Source organism: Takifugu flavidus, chromosome 5 (genome assembly GCF_003711565.1).
Source record: "Takifugu flavidus isolate HTHZ2018 chromosome 5, ASM371156v2, whole genome shotgun sequence".
NCBI lineage: Eukaryota > Metazoa > Chordata > Actinopteri > Tetraodontiformes > Tetraodontidae > Takifugu > Takifugu flavidus.
Genome location: NC_079524.1, coordinates 12,942,441 through 12,959,339, shown reverse-complemented (window position 1 = coordinate 12,959,339; position 16,899 = coordinate 12,942,441). Strand labels below are relative to the sequence as shown.

Genomic DNA, 16,899 nt, shown 5'->3' with positions numbered 1-16,899 from the left:
AAAAATATGTCATCTACAAAATTAGCCCAAACCCTAAAGCTCAGCTTATAGCCCAGTAAGAGCAGACGTTCATTCTTCCTGATGTGGTTTGTTACCTTTAAATACAATCATCTGCAGCATCTATGGTCAGGAAACCTGGAGTCAAAGAAACTTTTTAGCTGCCGTAGAGATACACCAGCAGCAGGTTCAGCTCTTTTCTACAGATGAGTAAACTGATGGATCTTCAGGATCATTGTGGGACCTCTGAGGTCCAGCACCTCTCTCAGATCTGCATTTGGTCTCAGCAGGATTCATTTGTTGTTATGAAACCTATAAAACTGTCTTGGTAAAAAGCTGCTCTGTCTTTCTGACTGGTCCCAGTTTGCCTTAGTTATGTTTCCCATATAAATGTGAACGTGACCCCGCTGACAGAGAGAGGAATATATTTGGAGCTGTGCATCAGCTCTAATGACCTTGTCAGACTGAGGAATGACGTCTGATACGGGATGATGGGACTTTTAAATGAAAACCTCCGGGCCTGTGTGAATATGCTTGACTTTAAATCACATTTTGGCTGCCTTATTGTGAAGGCAGTCCCCCATCAGATAAATCCTCCCTCCCTCCCCAGCTTCAGCAGCCTGAGCAACAGAACAGTCCTTCACTTCTGCAGCTTTGTCTGTCCTTGGATTCAACCCTCTAAATCCATCCCTTCCTGTATCGATTCCACAGCCTCAATCATCACGACGTTTGTCTGCTGCTGTCAACACAAATGTGACTTTTTTCTATCAAAGTTGATGCACACACATAAAAACAGACGTGTTGTGTCTTGTTTTGAAAGCAGCACTAAATTGAGGAATATTTGTGTAGTCAAAGTGTCTTTTTATTCATTTTAAGACAAGAGATCACAAAGGGATGAGAGGAACGGTGGAGCCGTGATGAAAGAGAAACAATTCACCCAACAGAAATGATTAATGCGGCTGAGCAAAGCAGTTTTTTAAAGATCTGCAATAACGGCTGACCCATGCACATCTTAGTTGAAAAAACATTTGTATAAATTGTGGTTTGCAGTTGTCGGGGGTGGAGCCTCTCGTCTCCGCCGGCGGCTCTGACATCAGCCAGCTACAGTTCTTTAATGTTAATGATTCTCTTCGTCCTCTTTAGTGCGAATCCGTCGGCTCTGTGTTCAAGTGATTTCATCTGTCAAAATAAAAGCCGCTCTGGAGACGTCTGCGGTTGCCACGGCGATGAAAAGGAAAGCAGGAAAGAATCACTTCGACAGTAAACGCACATAATCAAATCCAGCTTGACAACAACAGTAATGCTTTGTTGATTTCAAAGTTTTCCTTTTTGTTTGTACAACATGAGCGTTAAAGTCAACACTTTTACTCCTTCACACGACACATAAGAAAAAAGAATGCTACATTAGCCTGGAATAGACGTACACATCTGTATATCTCAATATAAAGCTGAAGTTTCCTTAAAAACACTCCACAATATCAACATAGTTTTTGTGAAACTGTGACAGTTCTGAACGGATCAGATCTACTGACACTTTCTGAAGGTTCTCCAGTGGAACCTGTTCAGTCTGTGAGAATGTTTGAGTAAATTAAAGTTACACCTCCCTGAGATGAAGATCTCACTGACATGTATCAGAACTGCAATGGAAGAGGAAGAGTTTCATTTGTAGATTCAGCCTGAGCTCAGATCTTCTCAGGGTGCCTGCTGCTCCGCTCAGGGCCTCATTTCTGCAGGTTATCTCCTCCACTGCTTCATTGCTGAGACAGAGCATGCATTTGTCCGGATGCCTGCACACGTGGACCTCCTGGTGGCGAAAACACCAACCAGACAACGACGGCGTCAAATCAAAGTCTGGTCAGGAGAGTTCAGACTGAACAGCGTGAGCCTGCCGTCATTCTGATGGAATCGCAGCAGGAAGTGTGATACCACCTGCACCAGCCACACCAGCCGTGTCAGTATTCACTTTCAGCTGTGATTCTAGGAGACCAGAGTACAGGTGTGAACCACAGAGACCAGTGATTTTAGGTGTTAGGTAGAGTTGGAAGAACACACAGATTCATCTGCTGGTTGGTGTCCTGAGGTGCAGCTTCAGCGTGTACAGCTGTCTGACTCACCCAACACATTACGCATGTCTGCCATATAGAATCTGCACAAACGTCTCCAGAGACGATTCAAGGCCAAGACTGGAGAATGGATCTATGCCCCCCAGATAATCTTTTTAAAGCAGACTTTGGACCTGACTCATCATAACTCTCAGCTATAGATTCCTTTGTTCGATACTAGTACAGATTTGGATGAATCATCTTCATTTTGGTCATTTTAAAACCCTTTTCTACTGTTCATTACAGCTCAAAGGGCAGCGTTCCAATGTACAGCGAAGGTCTGGATCGGTGTCTTTGTTGCCTTCAGTTCCTTCAGGAGATTCATCTCCATTGCAAGCAGAGAAGCAACGGTGTTACAGCCCGGTTTCCATACAGATTCCAAAGGCAAAGAGAATAAATAACTCATACTTGAGCCCACAATGTTAAATAATGCAAAGCCTCTTCTTTTGATTTCAGATAAATACGCAACATTTCATTCAAGTAAAAGTAAACAAGATGAAACCAATCTCCAGTTAAAAACTCAGCTCATTACTATGTTCACATATGTGGCGAATAAACTATTCAGTCCATGCATGTTTAAAAGGCTGCCATGTATCCGATCCACTGGAACACTCTCAGACTGTCAGTGGTGAGAATAAGTGAAAAAGACAGACAGTGTAGAGCTGTGGTGGAATGTCGGAGGTCAACAAACCAAGCAGAACAGGAAGTCAGTGAGTAGATGCAGTGATGCAGAGAAAACATCTTTTTCTCCTCCTCAGTGTCTGAAAGACACGTGAAAACCAAAACACGAAGATGGAGAGCCGAAGCAGAGGCAGAGAAAAGCAGGGCAAGCTGACCACAGCTTGTCTGACATCAATCCAGCAGTTGGTTTTTGTGGTCGTCCCACGTCCTCCCACGTCTCATTGGACACAGATCTGATTCTTCAGGCTGTTGGGAGACCAAAAACGGAGGATTTTTACATTTAATTAATATTTCAGAACATTCAAGAACATATAGAGGCTAAAACAAACAAATGCAGCATCCACCAGATGAGTCCAAACCAAAGTAGAGGAGGACGTCATGGAGGTGCAATCTGTGTAATCTTCTTAGGAGTTTAGAGGTTGGACTGCAGACAGAAGATCCACTGTGCACAAGTGCACCATGCAAGTGGGTCATACTGAGAATGTTGTGATGTATCAGGAGCATCAGTGGTGTTTCTGTAGGCCCCAATGTGACCAAAAACCAGCCAGCTTAGTCTGTTTTACTATGAGAGTTCTGATAACGACGCCTCCTGCTGTGTTTGTCCTCTCAATGCCAATAACACGTCCTTTATTTTATAAACAGCATTGACAGAGCCATCCAATGAACAGGTGACCCAGTAGTCAGCAGGTGACCTTCAGAAAAGGATGATTTCAGCCAAATTTAAAGAATACATGGAGATCTGTAGAGACTTTAGATCATCTCCTCAATCACCTGCTCAAGTGATGCAGAACTTTGTTGTCACTTTAGATGAAACAAATTAATCAACTCTGGTTATAGGGGTATGAGCTGGTTTCCATGGCAATTCATAACAGAAAAGCTCTCTCACAAAGTGAAACGCTCACACTGATTTCCTTCACGGCTCCACTTCTGAGAGCTCGTTGATGGATTCTTCAGCAGGTCTGAGCTTTCTCAGCAGCCTTTGAAACCCTCCTGCTTCTCAAGCAGAATGTCGACACTCAAATGCGCGAAGCGTCAGGATGGAGGACCGTTCACACCTTCCTGTTCACATCCGCAGGGTGAAGTATAGAGAGGCTTTTGAACAGTGGCAGCTCTGCTCCTGCTCTCCTCTCATAACTAATTCACCAGGTGGTCAGTGTGGTTTACACAACAGTGTGACTCCCACCCACCCAGAAAAACCACACCAGCTAAATGAGTACATGTCTCTTACGAGGGCGCTTTTAAATTCATGAAGCATGTGACAAATTGTGTCAGCACATTACTCCAGAGAGAGTTTTTCCATGCATAATTCATTGGGGAACCTAAATTTCTACATTTTCAAATCACTTTGAAGTTCGTGCAGCAGGATAAAATGTCTCCACTGCCTGTTTTACAGCTGCTGATTGTTGGAGGAGGTCGTCATCGACGTCTGTGTTCAGACACACTGACACCGCCTGTGACCACTTCAATCTGCTCATTGCTTTCCTACAGATAACTTTTCAGTCTGAGGAACAAAAACAATAGAAAAAGGTGGGACACAAAGGAGGTAAAAATGATCCATTTGACAAAATGTAAAAACGTGACCATCCACCCACCAATAGCTGTTTTAAACAGGGAATGATCATAAAACCCTCCAGGGACAGCTGGTATTAGATGAACACAGGTTGGCGTTGCATTCGCCCTCAGGGGGAAGATCAGAGCAGGTGAAGTGACAAGATCTGTTCTCACTTTTTGGATGATGGCCACCTCCTCTGAAACCAGCTGGGACCTGGAGTTGGTCCGCCGCTCATGGGGAATTAATCAGGAAATTGATGATGGCAGAAATGAGGCTATATGATAAAAACCTTTGAGTCTGCTCTGCAGGCTTTATTTCATTGCCCTCTCCAGCTCCTGGGAGCTGCTCTAGTTCTCAAAGCCCACCTACGTTGCACACACACACACACACACACACACAGCCAAAACCCCTCGCACACACACCCACACACAAAACCCCTCTGTTAAGCAGCTAATGGGCACAAGGTGTAAAAATGGTTCTGGTACTTTGCGGAACTCTTGCTGCTGTAAATCTCAAAACCTTTAGGTGAGAGATGAACATGTGGGCAGGAAACTCCCTCATGCTTCATCACCGACTGCTTTTCTGCTCCAGATTTACTGAAGGCATATTACCTCCACAAAGATGCTCCATCTAGTGACCAGTTCTGAGGTTAGAAACTGCTAAAACTCAGCAGCTTTGGAGCCTGAAGCATTGCTTTAACACTCAGAGTGACTAATGCTTTCGTGACACACGTTGTTGTTCGGCAGATTAGAGCATCATCTCTAAAATTAATTCATTACTCTACTTTTGCGTCTTTTCTTCAAACACAAAGAAACAGGAGGGAGAAGCAGTTTATCCTGAGAGATCCCTCCTGTGGGTAAAAACCTTTTGACTCATGGTGCTTTTTCATTTGGTCAGGATATGAAAAATGATGAGGACACATCAGGAAAACTAACAAAAGTGGCTCTTTAGTCTCATCTGCTCATCTGGATTAGGTCAGATTAGATCATACCTGTGAAGAATACTTGCAGATACAGACAATCTTTGCCTTTGAGCTTAATATATTTTTGTTCCCCTCAGATTTTCTGAGGAGTCTTTGTTTTGGTGATGTTTCTGTGATTCTCCTATAATCTGTGTTTAAATGGAAACCAGGCCAATGTGTTTCCTTGGTTTCCTAATCTGAATGAGCCCCCCTTTTTCCTTTGCAGCCATCACCCACTGTACGTTCATCAATCTGGCTAATGTCTCAACAGGGCAAAGATGCTGTCTGAACGGAGGGAGAGAACCTGCCAGGGACCATCAGGAGGTGCTCCGTCACACCCATGCATGTGCCTGATTTCATCTGTTTGGAACAGTGTTGGCGATTTGGGGGGGCAGTTTATGGACCAGCATGCCTGAGGGAAGAATGATGGAAGAACCCGGCGAGACCGGGGGCTCTGAATGCTGCATTGCTGGTTGGCTTCACTTACAGTCAGAGAAACGCTTCATGGATGTTGATGGAAAATAGTCCAGAGCATCACATGGTTACATTACAGAGAGGACGCTACAAAACCGCCTCAGGTTCACCATGGTGGTGAGCTTCCTCAAACACAATATCAGGATACTGGGTTTAATCTAAGGTCTAAGGAGCCTTTAATGACTTAATTAGTACATCTTGTAACATCAGAGTGGGAGAACATAAGCTGCTTCTGTTGCACAACTCTCATTCTAAAAAAGTCTTTTGAGTATTTGGGTGTTAAAGGTCACATTTGGACTGAGGCAGCATCACCTTCTGTTTGTTGGCAGTCAGATGAGAATAAACCAGGACAAACTTTATGAATCCTGCTGCTGCTGCTGCTACTGTCAGATCTGCACAACCTTCTACTTTTAGCCTGGCTGCATATGAAATGCATGGCAGCGTGTTCTCTGGCAGAGCAGAGAACATGAGTCAGAGAACACCCTACACATCTCTACATTCACACCAGCTCACACGGAGCAGAACACGTTTGTATCTCAGTTAACAATGGCGGTGGGAGATGTTAGTCATGGAGGCTGTTGTCCCACATCAGTCTTGCATTTGCCTCTTTTTCCCAGGCCGAACATCAAATGTTTTTTATGATGCTGTATGAAGATGCAAGTGCACAGCTTTGATGAGCTTCAGGTGATCAGTTTCCTCCAGTTCCACTTGATTTTCTGTGAAATCTGAACTGATCAATAAAAGGTTGAACATGCAGATTGATTCTACAGATGTTCATGAACACATTAATGTTCTTGTTGTGTGCATCACTTTAGTTTTGCAGCATGGACACTAATGTTAATGGAAATCCCCCTTCACCTGCTTGAATATAATAGTGTGGCTAATCGGCCATCTGGTGAGCTGTGGAACTCATCTGTATGTACGCGTGTGCTCAGGCATGTAAAGTGAACACGTATGTTGAAGACCCTTGATGAACGGCCCTGAGGCTGTGATAATTAAAGCGTCAGCCACAGATGACCTATTGATGGCACCAGACTCTGGAGGGTTGCTGCTATTCAAGGGTGATTTGTCCTTTAGTTCTTTTAGTTAGTTAGTTAATTCAATTCCAAAAAAAAAAACCCTGGTTCCATAAATGGAAACACTGCCTGGGCAGGTCTGTTACAGGGCTCTTCCATGGCTCCTCCATGGCCCCATTTTAAAAGATTTCCCTTTCTAACAAAGTCCTCCATTCTGTTTCAAAGCTCATCCTGACAATTATTACTTTATCCTGTCTGCAGCTAGGGGGCAGTAGTGCTACCAAGACTTTATCTACTGTCTACTGGTGGCTGTTCAGATTTTACTACAGTTATAATTTAAAACATGGTCCCCAAATGTGACCAACTGTTATTACGTTGTCCTCTCATTAAATACAGGAGACCTTAATACTATGGACAGAAGCAGGGATGCAGAGACAACAGCAGAGTTTCTATTACTGACAGAAAAGTGGCGGCAGAGCTACAAACATTTATAGACAGCCGTAGCTTTCCTCTGGTTCCAGCACAATCAATGACCATTGAGGTGGCGATTCATCAAAAAACCAAATGGAACAGGTGAAACTTTTGTTCTTGGATCAGATCAGAGTTGCTGTTGTTGTTGTAAGAGTATTGATCAGCCTTCCTCTTAGTACACCTGTCAGGAATAGGTTATTTGTTCCTGTCCTGAGACATAATTGCATTTCCTCACGGATCTATAACACATTCACACACATTTGCGCACACACATGTGCACACGTGCACACATGCGTGCAGGTTGTGCTCTTCTTTAGCCCATTGGTCACTGTAACATTTCAATCAGCCCATTTAAGACAATAAATAATAATAAAATATCTGCTGTTCTGGCAGAATATTTACATTATAAACAGTGATGTCCAGCTGAAATAGTGCCAGTGGTAAATATAGGTCGTGTGTTTCAGTCCTGTACCAATCACTCATTCTACTACCAAAGTGAGGACATTTTGGCCAGTCCTCACAACTTCAAAGCACTGTGAGTGTTTCAGTGGGGAATGCATTATGTCTATGGAAGTCCTCACAAGGGTAGAAATACAAGGATGTATGTGTGCGGGGCTGGTAAACAGCACGTCACATGCCCCCGCAACGTTCCTGCTGGTGTGTGAGGCCATAAACTGCAACAACAATGGCAGTTATTCCCAGCGTGTGTCGTGTGGGCTCCATCAGCTCACACCTACTCCCACCTCCCACAAGGCTGCGTTTGCTTAGTTCTGACTTTGGAGGAGATACAGAACATTTTACTCTGGTTTCATTCCCACTGCTGCATTCCATTTTGAACCATCAGCATTTCTGTTCTAGTGGGGCAATAAAGCAACTCTTAGTGTAAATGTGCAGCTTGGTTGAGCTCGGGGGGTTGAGAACAGAGGCGGGCTGCTGCAGACGAGTGCCGGACTCACTTGTTTTGGTGCTTGGAGCCCTGCAGATGTGCGTGATACTGAGCCACCGAGTTGAGTGTGACGCTGCAGACTTCACAGCTGTAGCTCCGTTTCAGACCTGGAATCCAGAGACAAACATGAAGAGAACAATAAGAGGATTATAAATAGATCTGCCAGCGTCTGAGCCACCACTCAGGTGGCGAAGCGGACATGTCAAGAATCATCTCCTCCTAGCATCTTGATGGGAAATTGTGAATAAATTATTTTTTGCACACAGTCAGGATGCAGGAGTTTTCTCCTTCTGAAGTTTTCCTCTCAAAATTGTAATTCTTCATTGTGAAATATAGGTTTTTGTTTCTGCTGCCTCATTCCGTGTAAGAACTTAACTGCTGTTTAAAACAGCCATGACTGGGGTGGTAACAGGATCAACAGGATGTTAATATTTCCTGGCCTGGAGCTTCAAAGGGTTACAGACCAGACCCAGCAGGTCAAATATTTCCATCATATCAGACAAGAAGGTAAAGTTCTGATGTGATCTTCTGCCAGAAGGAAACCAGCAATCTTCCTGTCTCTTTTACTCTGTTGCACATTGGTTAATATTGCTATTTTTCAGCCACCAATGTGATTTTAAATGGGAGGAAGGTGGCAGAAGTGTAGGGTTTAAACTATGCAGAAGGTGTCTGATTGATTTGGACGAAGAGGTCTAATGAGAAAAGTCCTGAGTAGGTTTATGGGTCCAGTCTGCGCCCTTGGCTGCGAGTTATGAGCATCCAGGTAATCGCCGTCATGTTGTACTAATCTCATTGTGCTGTGAGAAATGGCCACCTTCATTGCCTCCTGTTCACAATTGAGTTAAGTCCTCCATAAATATGCCTCGGAGCAAAAGGCCAAGAAAAAATAAATGTTGCTCTGCACAGACACTGAATCACATTTCCATCCCCTCTTTAATCATGTTTAATGTCCTCACGTGGGAGGGGACAGCATCTGACGTCCCCGTAGAACTTTTGACTGAAGACAAATACTGGGCAGAGCGCGAACCTTCATTTCCTCCACTCCTGTAGCAGGCTGCCCGGGGGCCACACCGCACCACAGTCGCCCTCTGACAACTTTCTTTAGAAATGATTTTTGAAAGCGTGACTGATTACACAGCCGCCCCACCATCCATCACTGCCGGCTACCTGCAGTCTCCCCGGGTGGCTTCTCGTGAGCGTTGAGGCCAACGGCAATCTTCAGGCCTCATGCTCCATTTTTTCCACCTGTGGATCACCAGAGACCTGTTTGGTTTGCTTAACTTATCCCTTGACCAAAGACAAGTTAATGGATGTCAGGAATCCATACTGACATTTATAAATGTGACCCCAAAACAATTAATTTTAGTCAAAAACCCTCAGAAGATTTAGGGGGAATGATCCTGGCAGGAACCCGAATGTGTTACAAAGTCATGAAGATACAGAGGAGGGTGGATGGACGCCACCTTATTAAAGAGGGACTTCATTCATTAGCAACTGACAGCAGCGTTTGATCCAATCAATGATCTGAGCAGACTGTTGCACCAGATTCGCACCAACCAATACGGATTATTGACTATGTGGGACAACTGCTTTTCTTTCTTATATTGTTCAAAGACCAAAGCAAAATTGCACCAAATTAGAACCATTTCAGCAAGCTAACAATTAGCTTCTGTAAAAAAAAATTGGAAACAATGGCCCCGATCAGATGACCAACCAGGCTCAGATTGAAGGTGTCGTATTGTAACTTAGATCATTAGGAACTGCAGCCTGAGGAGCCTGAGGATCCATGGCTGTTGCATTTTTCTCCTTCTCTGCATCTCTTCTTTTAACCTCATGGCCACACAACAAGCAAACATGCTTGTATCTGTGACAGGAATGGAGGTCTACAAAGGGAGGGCATTAATATGCTTGTGTTATTTTAGAGCCTGTTGTCTTGTTTTCTCCTCCTCTGAATCCCCTTGTGTGTTTCACCAGTGTTTTAGCCTAGATTTCTCCACCAGTGTCAGCGGTGCCACGTGTCTCCTCCAGCTAATTGATCAGGGGATCCTGCTTTGATTTAGGATTATGGATTTTGCCTTTGACCCTCTTGTGTTTGTCTGGGACTGATCTCAGGTCTGACCTGACTTTTCACGGATACAGCTCATCAGCAGACAAAGCAACAAACTGCCGATCTTCATCCGTCACACTCCGACACCAATAGAAAAGAAGTTTGTTCTGACCGACTGACCAAAACATCCTTTAAACTCCATATTTTGTCAACATTCATCCACATTTACTGACCTAAAACTTTTGGCATTAAGTGTTTTTGTTTACTAAACTACTGTATATGATAACTGATGACTCTATATTTACAACATAAATCTAATTATACACACATCACTGCCCGAATCAACATTAATGATTTTAATTTAAAGTGTTAATTTTCCAGATAATCCCTGAACTTTTCCAACAGTAATGAGCAGTCGACACTCCTTCAGATTAATGACTTGGCATTTGAATGCTCACGCTGGACATAAATGTACGCGTGTTTAATCATATTCAACACGGCTCCGGGGTCTGGTCAGCCGGCGGCTCTCCTGGCTGCTTCTGGTTCACCTGATTCAGGGATGCAACCTTCTCTGATGATGCTTCAAAGGTTTCCAGTTTGAACCAGAGCTACAGTTAGCTGCTGTTGCACGACAAGGATATCAGCTTTCTGCATTGAGCTTATGAAGAGTGATCAGGAAGGACAGGGAGAATCTGATGCACACACACACACACACACACATGTAAACACACACACACACACACACATGTAAACACACACACACACACACACACACACACACACACACACGTAACACACACACCTTTTCATTTCTGTGTCGGCCCACACAACAGAGAAGGAATGTGGAGGTAAAGGTAAAAGCTCTTTCTGCTTTTAGCTGTTTTTCCTGGGAATCAGCAGGTTTGTTCTTTCGCCAAAGTTCAGCTTGGATATGTGTTTCTGTCCCTGCTGATGTGACCTTGACTTCACAACAATAGACTAGTAAAATAAAACCTTGCCCATTGCTCGTTTCGTGACAGAACACAAAACTCTTAAAATCGATTTGAGTGAGTTTGTTGCCACATTAAAGACTTGCACACACACATTTCCACTGCAGGTAAAAATGTTTCAGACATATATATTCAGTGATAGATTCAGCTTTTATCTTCCTCTTCCTGGAGAATGTCTGTCGTCGAGCTGTGCTGCCACAATAGTGATGCCGACACAAGACTGATACTGCTTCTGCCACCTCAGACAGAAAAGTCATACAGGCTCATCTCACAATTTATTCCAACATTAAATGTCTTTCACCACATCTCTTTGCAGTTTTGTACCAAAGAAAATCTGTAAATTGTAATTTCATACAGTCCAGTCTGTCTGTAGAGCTTCCATGTTTTTAAACCTTCCTGGGTGAGTAGCGCCTTTATTCTGAGTCACATGACTCAAAGTGCTAATGGCTTCCTCCTGTGTTTGGGCTCTTTCGCGATAACAGGAGCCTATAGATGCACATGTACCATATATGCAGGCAGGCGGATGATGGTGCCGTCTCATTTATGGAACAGCTGAATATTTCATCAAATAGAAGCTTCAGAGTCGGCCTGTGAGTTGAAACGTGTGTGAAGATGTGCTGGGGTCAACGAGAGGGGATGGTGAGATGGAGGAGGAGAACACACCAAGCCGATGTGTGGAGAGAGTTAGTAAAGTGATCTCCAGCTCCAGCTGCCACCCGCCCCTCAGAGGTCCCACTCTTTTGTCTGCAGGCGCACAGCACCGGTTCTGCCTGATAGGATGATTTGCCACTTCATTACTAATTGATAATTGCCGGAAAGAAATAGTCATTAGCCCAAGTGCTGAACAGTGCAGCTAGCATGCTGACATTTAGAGACTGTTGATGTTGGCAAATGTGACTCCTCTCCACTCACAGCTGAAGAGACATAAAGCACGCAGCCGCTGAGCACTTGCTCCTCGTAGATGTTGAATCTGCAAGTTTGCACATTACATCAGCACTTCTTTTTTTTATTTAATTTTAGCTCTACACTTTGTTAAGATGCACGTATGGTCTCATGTCTTGATTATTGCATCTATTGATGCTTCTCTTCTCATCAATCCCTTTAATCCAGAAGCCTAAATAGTAAATCCCAATCCTTGAGCCACCTCTTTGCACATCTGAACACCAGTGCAGCCATGTCTTTGGCCCTGAACTAGCCTGACAGCTGCTGGCAGGAAAAAGCTGAGTTGGGCCTGCAGGTGGAATCCCCTCTCCAGTCAGTCGTAAGGACCTGCTCTTCCCAGTCAGCACACACACACGCATACGCACACACACACGCGCGCGTTCATACACATACAGACACACACACACACACACGCTCTGCTGGCCTTTACAACACCTCTGGGCTCCTTCTGCTCTCCTGGCAGCCGGCCCTCCACCGGGTGGAATAATATTGTGTAATGGTTATTGACATATTGTGACTGGGAGAGGATGAGCGAGAACTTTCTCTCCTACTCCACAGTAAAATTAACAGTTGCTGACAGATCGCTGGGCGACGGAGTCCAGGAGGCCTAATGTTCACTTCAACATCTATGATGGTCTGAATCACTCCTAATCTAATCTAATCTAATCTAATCTAATCTAATCTAATCTAATCTAATCTAATCTAATCTAATCTAATCTAATAAAATATAATATAATATAATTTAGACTCCAGTTTCATGTTTTTGCTGATTTGGACCAGGCCCAACAGGGTCCGACCCATTCGTACCTTTCATCTCGCCCATGTCCAGGGTCTTTCCCAGCTGCTCCAGCAGGTCTGCCCGGGCGGCGTTCTTCTTGTGCTTTTTGCCGTCGTAATGTTGCTGGGCCATGCCGGGGTTGTTGAACCAGGCGTTGCATAGCTGGCAGTAGCGGTCCGAGTCGCGACGCTGTCGTGGGGAGGTCATGGGGGATGTTTCTGGAGAGCTCTTTAGAGGACCGGGAGATGCCTCTGAAGGAAAATCACGATAAACGAAAATCAGATGGTTGACAGTATTTTCAGTTTTAACAGTCATTAAAATCTTTACTAAAGATTAATAATGAGACAATTCTGTAAATACACCGTGTAACTGTTCCCCATTGTTCTGACTGCACCCATCAGCGCCGACTCTGACCCTCCTGGAACCCAGCAAAGCCGCACAAACCAAGACCCAGTAGACCTACTGTGGCCCTCGATGCTGCTACACACTTACACTTAGCATCCTCCTATCCTTGGGGGTTCAACCTGACCCAACTCTGACTGCGAGGCTGCCTGAAAACAACCAGGACAGTTTCAGTCTGCGGCACTGTCAGAGGTCAGCAGCGGCAAATCAGTCTCGCTTTCCTGTGTAGTAACTGTGTAATAACTGTGCGTAATAAGAGTCGTGCAGGGGACCAGTTCAGTTTGCATGAAACATCCCTGGAGATCATGTCAGTAGGAAAGACCCCAGCAGCAGAACGGAGGTGCTTATCAACATCTACATTTGTCTTCTTCTGTGTTTTAACTGCAGCATCTTTAATACAGCATCCGCTGTTTTGTTTATCTGTTTCCAGCAGATAAACATTCTGTTATTCCTTCTGTTTTCATACAGACATCAATGTTCCCCTACGGTTTCATCAGTAATTCATCTGGATATTGTTTTTCCATCATGTCCACTCATCTAAGCCGCTTCACATCACAAAGAGAGTTGGAACCTTCCAGACTCAAAAGAATAGAACTTCCTGGTTGCAGCGGTGTTGACGCAGCCTGGAACCACCTCCTCGCCCCAATGCAGGACGTCAGGACTGATGAGGAACTGCAGCGTAACTGTGCTGCCGCTGCAGCGGAACCATCAGAACAAGCTCTTACCCACATCAAAGGCCCGAGGAGGACAACCTCAATTCTCCTTGGCAAGCAAATTAAAGAGCCAGCTCCGCTTGTGGCTTCCTGCTTGTGCCTTCATGCATGGATGACGACATTAACTCCAAACGAGCGCCGCGATGCACTGAGGGCACCGACACGCAAAACAGCAATATCTGTTTAATCAGTTTTAACAGCCCAGCGCTCAACTACCCTAAGTCAACATTTAGTGTTCTTCCATAATTTCCTGTTACGCCAGTTAAGTGTCCCGCTGCTCTCGAAGCCTTTTCTCTGTTTACAGTGTTTGTATTTTACATAATTTCTTATTCTGCACGCAGGCCGACGCTCTGTGGTGCAGCAGCTGGCGATCATGAAGGATTTGAGCGGCGTTCCATGGTTCTGCAGTGACCTCTTCAGATAATAGGCCAATGTAAACTGTCAGACTGAATCTAATCCCCGCAGTCCCTGCCTCACAGGGGTCAGAGGTCAGCTTCACAACAGGAACCCAGAGGGTGGTGACTTTCTCAAACAGGCTCTTTCAGAGATTTCAGCATCTAAACCTTCCCAGCCTGCTTTGCTCCTGTTTTAAATATCAAGTATGAAAACAAAGCAGCTTCTTTGGTGGCCAATTAGCTGCCAGAGAAGAGACAGGAAGTGAGATTTCAGTGAAATGATTCCTCTTTGTGAAGGTGACAGATTGGCTCATCAATCACTCAATGAATTAATGAATTAATCAATCAATCTTTATCAGCATCTGTTACAATCAAAATTGTTTCCACGTCCTTTAGAGAATCCCAGGGCCTGACCCCCATCAAGTAGCAGTGGCAGGAAAAACTCCCCTTTAACAGAAAGTAACCTTGAGCAGGACCAGGCTCATGTAGGGAGACCATCCTGCTGATGGGGGCTGAGTAGAGAGGGAGGAGAAAGGGGAGGACAGGTAGAGGAGAGAACAGGCATAGATCATGGAAATACATTAATTATAGCAAACTGCTGGTATAAGAGTAGAGTGGGTCAGTGGGGCAAGAGGTCAAAGGTCAGCAGCTCATTGCACAGCTATGAAGTAAGTGATACCTGTAGATGGATACAGAGAGAGTGGGAGGAGGGGAGAAGAACAAAAAGTAAATGTGTTAATGTTACAGGACTCTGGGATCTGAGTGTAGTTCTGGGGTCTGCCCTGCAGCTTTTTTGTGCCGGAGCCGAACGCGTCCGACAGAATGTTCAGTGCCAGCTATAAATTACTGTTGTGATAATGGAAGAGAGAACCCAGGAAAGTTAAGCCATTCATCCTCTTTCTGTTTGGAAAATCCAAACTGCTCTTTTTTCATCCCTTCTTCAGCAGCAGAGCTGGAGTCTATAAATTACTTAATGACTGGATTTCCTGTGTGGAAGATGGCCTCAAAAAAATGAAGGATCCAAATATGTGCTCATATTAAAGCAACTGATTACAGCCTCCTTTTTCTCCATCAGCACCCTCTTCCAGAACAGTCGCCTCCCCTATGATTATATGCTGTTGATTCAATCTTCTGCCTGAACATTGGAGGGTTCCGGCCATTCGTCTCGCTGCTATTCCACCTTCACCATCTGCATTTATAAATGGCTGTGTTATTGCAAGAAGGTTCTCCAGTCTGAGGGAACCGCTGCCGGAGCATAAAGCAATGAAAACGTTGCATCCCATTTAATGCGTCATTACAGTCGCAGCGCGTTCCGCTGCTTCAGAGGTGAGAGGCAGATGGCTGCGTCATCTCAGTGCATCACCTGCTGCTCGGAGGATACTTTTCAAACTCTGGAAAGGGCCCCTTGTTTGTCTTTATCACAGGTTTGAACATCGTTGCGCTTAAATCCAATTCAGCTGCAGGAACTGAGGACACACACGGGACAAAAGAACGAGAACCTGCCTCCCTGGCCATCCAAACATAAAAAAAGAAACCCTAACAGCAGCAGCAGAGCAGCTTTCTCTCTGAAGCTGTAGGGTTCTGCTGACATGGATGTCTCAGATATTTTAGGAAAATATCAGCATTCCGGACTGTGAATCATCCAGTCTTGATCTCCATCATCAAATCCAGGAGACCATCATCCCACATTTCATAACCAGTGTAGGACACACACACACACACACTCTCCAACACACCCGAGCAGCGTGTGATGAGCTCTGTGCTCATCACACCAAATGTGACGGGCAGGGAAGGTTCAGGAAATTTGAAGGAGGGCAGGAAAACCTGGCAGCATGCAGACTCACAGGTACAAACAATGAATGCTTTCAAACATACATTCAGATTTCCAGCAGCCTTGATCACCAGCAGAAAGGTTAGTGTTAGCATCAGCATTAGCAAAACCCCACACTGAGAAGATGTTGAACTAAAGTAAGATGTTTGGTTAAATGTGTGCATCGACTGATCGTGTATCACAGTGTGTGTTGTGATTGAAAACAGGAACGCGAGCAGCCTGGTGCAGCTGCTGACTTTGTCTCCTCTCAGCAGTTTACCTACTGGGGTCATTAATTGGTTGTGTTTTGCGTTTTAGCTGGGTAAAATCCCATTCAGCCAATCACAGGACAGTCCTGCTAGCTAACATCGTTGATGCTGAGATGTGAAGCAAAAATATCATCCTGTGCATCTGTGTGTGTGAAACTAAGCTGGTTTAGCATCTGTGAGTGTTGAGAAACCCTGATTGCTGCCTTGATAGCAACTACACAGCACACCTTTTCTGGTTTTGATGGTTTGAGCCCAGTTGGATAAAACCACAGTTCTTTAATCTGATTAAGTCGAGTGTTTGGTGGAGACACCTCCAAAGACTCTGGACTGTACAGCTGCATCTCTGGACTGTCT

General features: G+C 44.7%; 1 protein-coding gene across 2 annotated transcripts in view; it reads right to left on the bottom strand.

Annotated features, from left to right (window-relative positions):
- Positions 1-837: 837 nt before the first annotated feature.
- zmat4a (zinc finger, matrin-type 4a) overlaps positions 838-16,899 on the bottom strand; it is a 41,979-nt gene continuing 25,917 nt past the window's right edge. For both annotated transcript variants that reach the window (XM_057034102.1, XM_057034101.1), the window contains 3 exons: positions 12,986-13,207; positions 8,211-8,307; positions 838-3,026 (listed from right to left, as the gene is read on the bottom strand). In XM_057034102.1, coding sequence (XP_056890082.1) covers positions 2,999-3,026; positions 8,211-8,307; positions 12,986-13,207 — 347 coding nt within the window. In that variant the 3' untranslated portion in view covers positions 838-2,998. The remainder of the gene's footprint in view (positions 3,027-8,210; positions 8,308-12,985; positions 13,208-16,899) is intronic.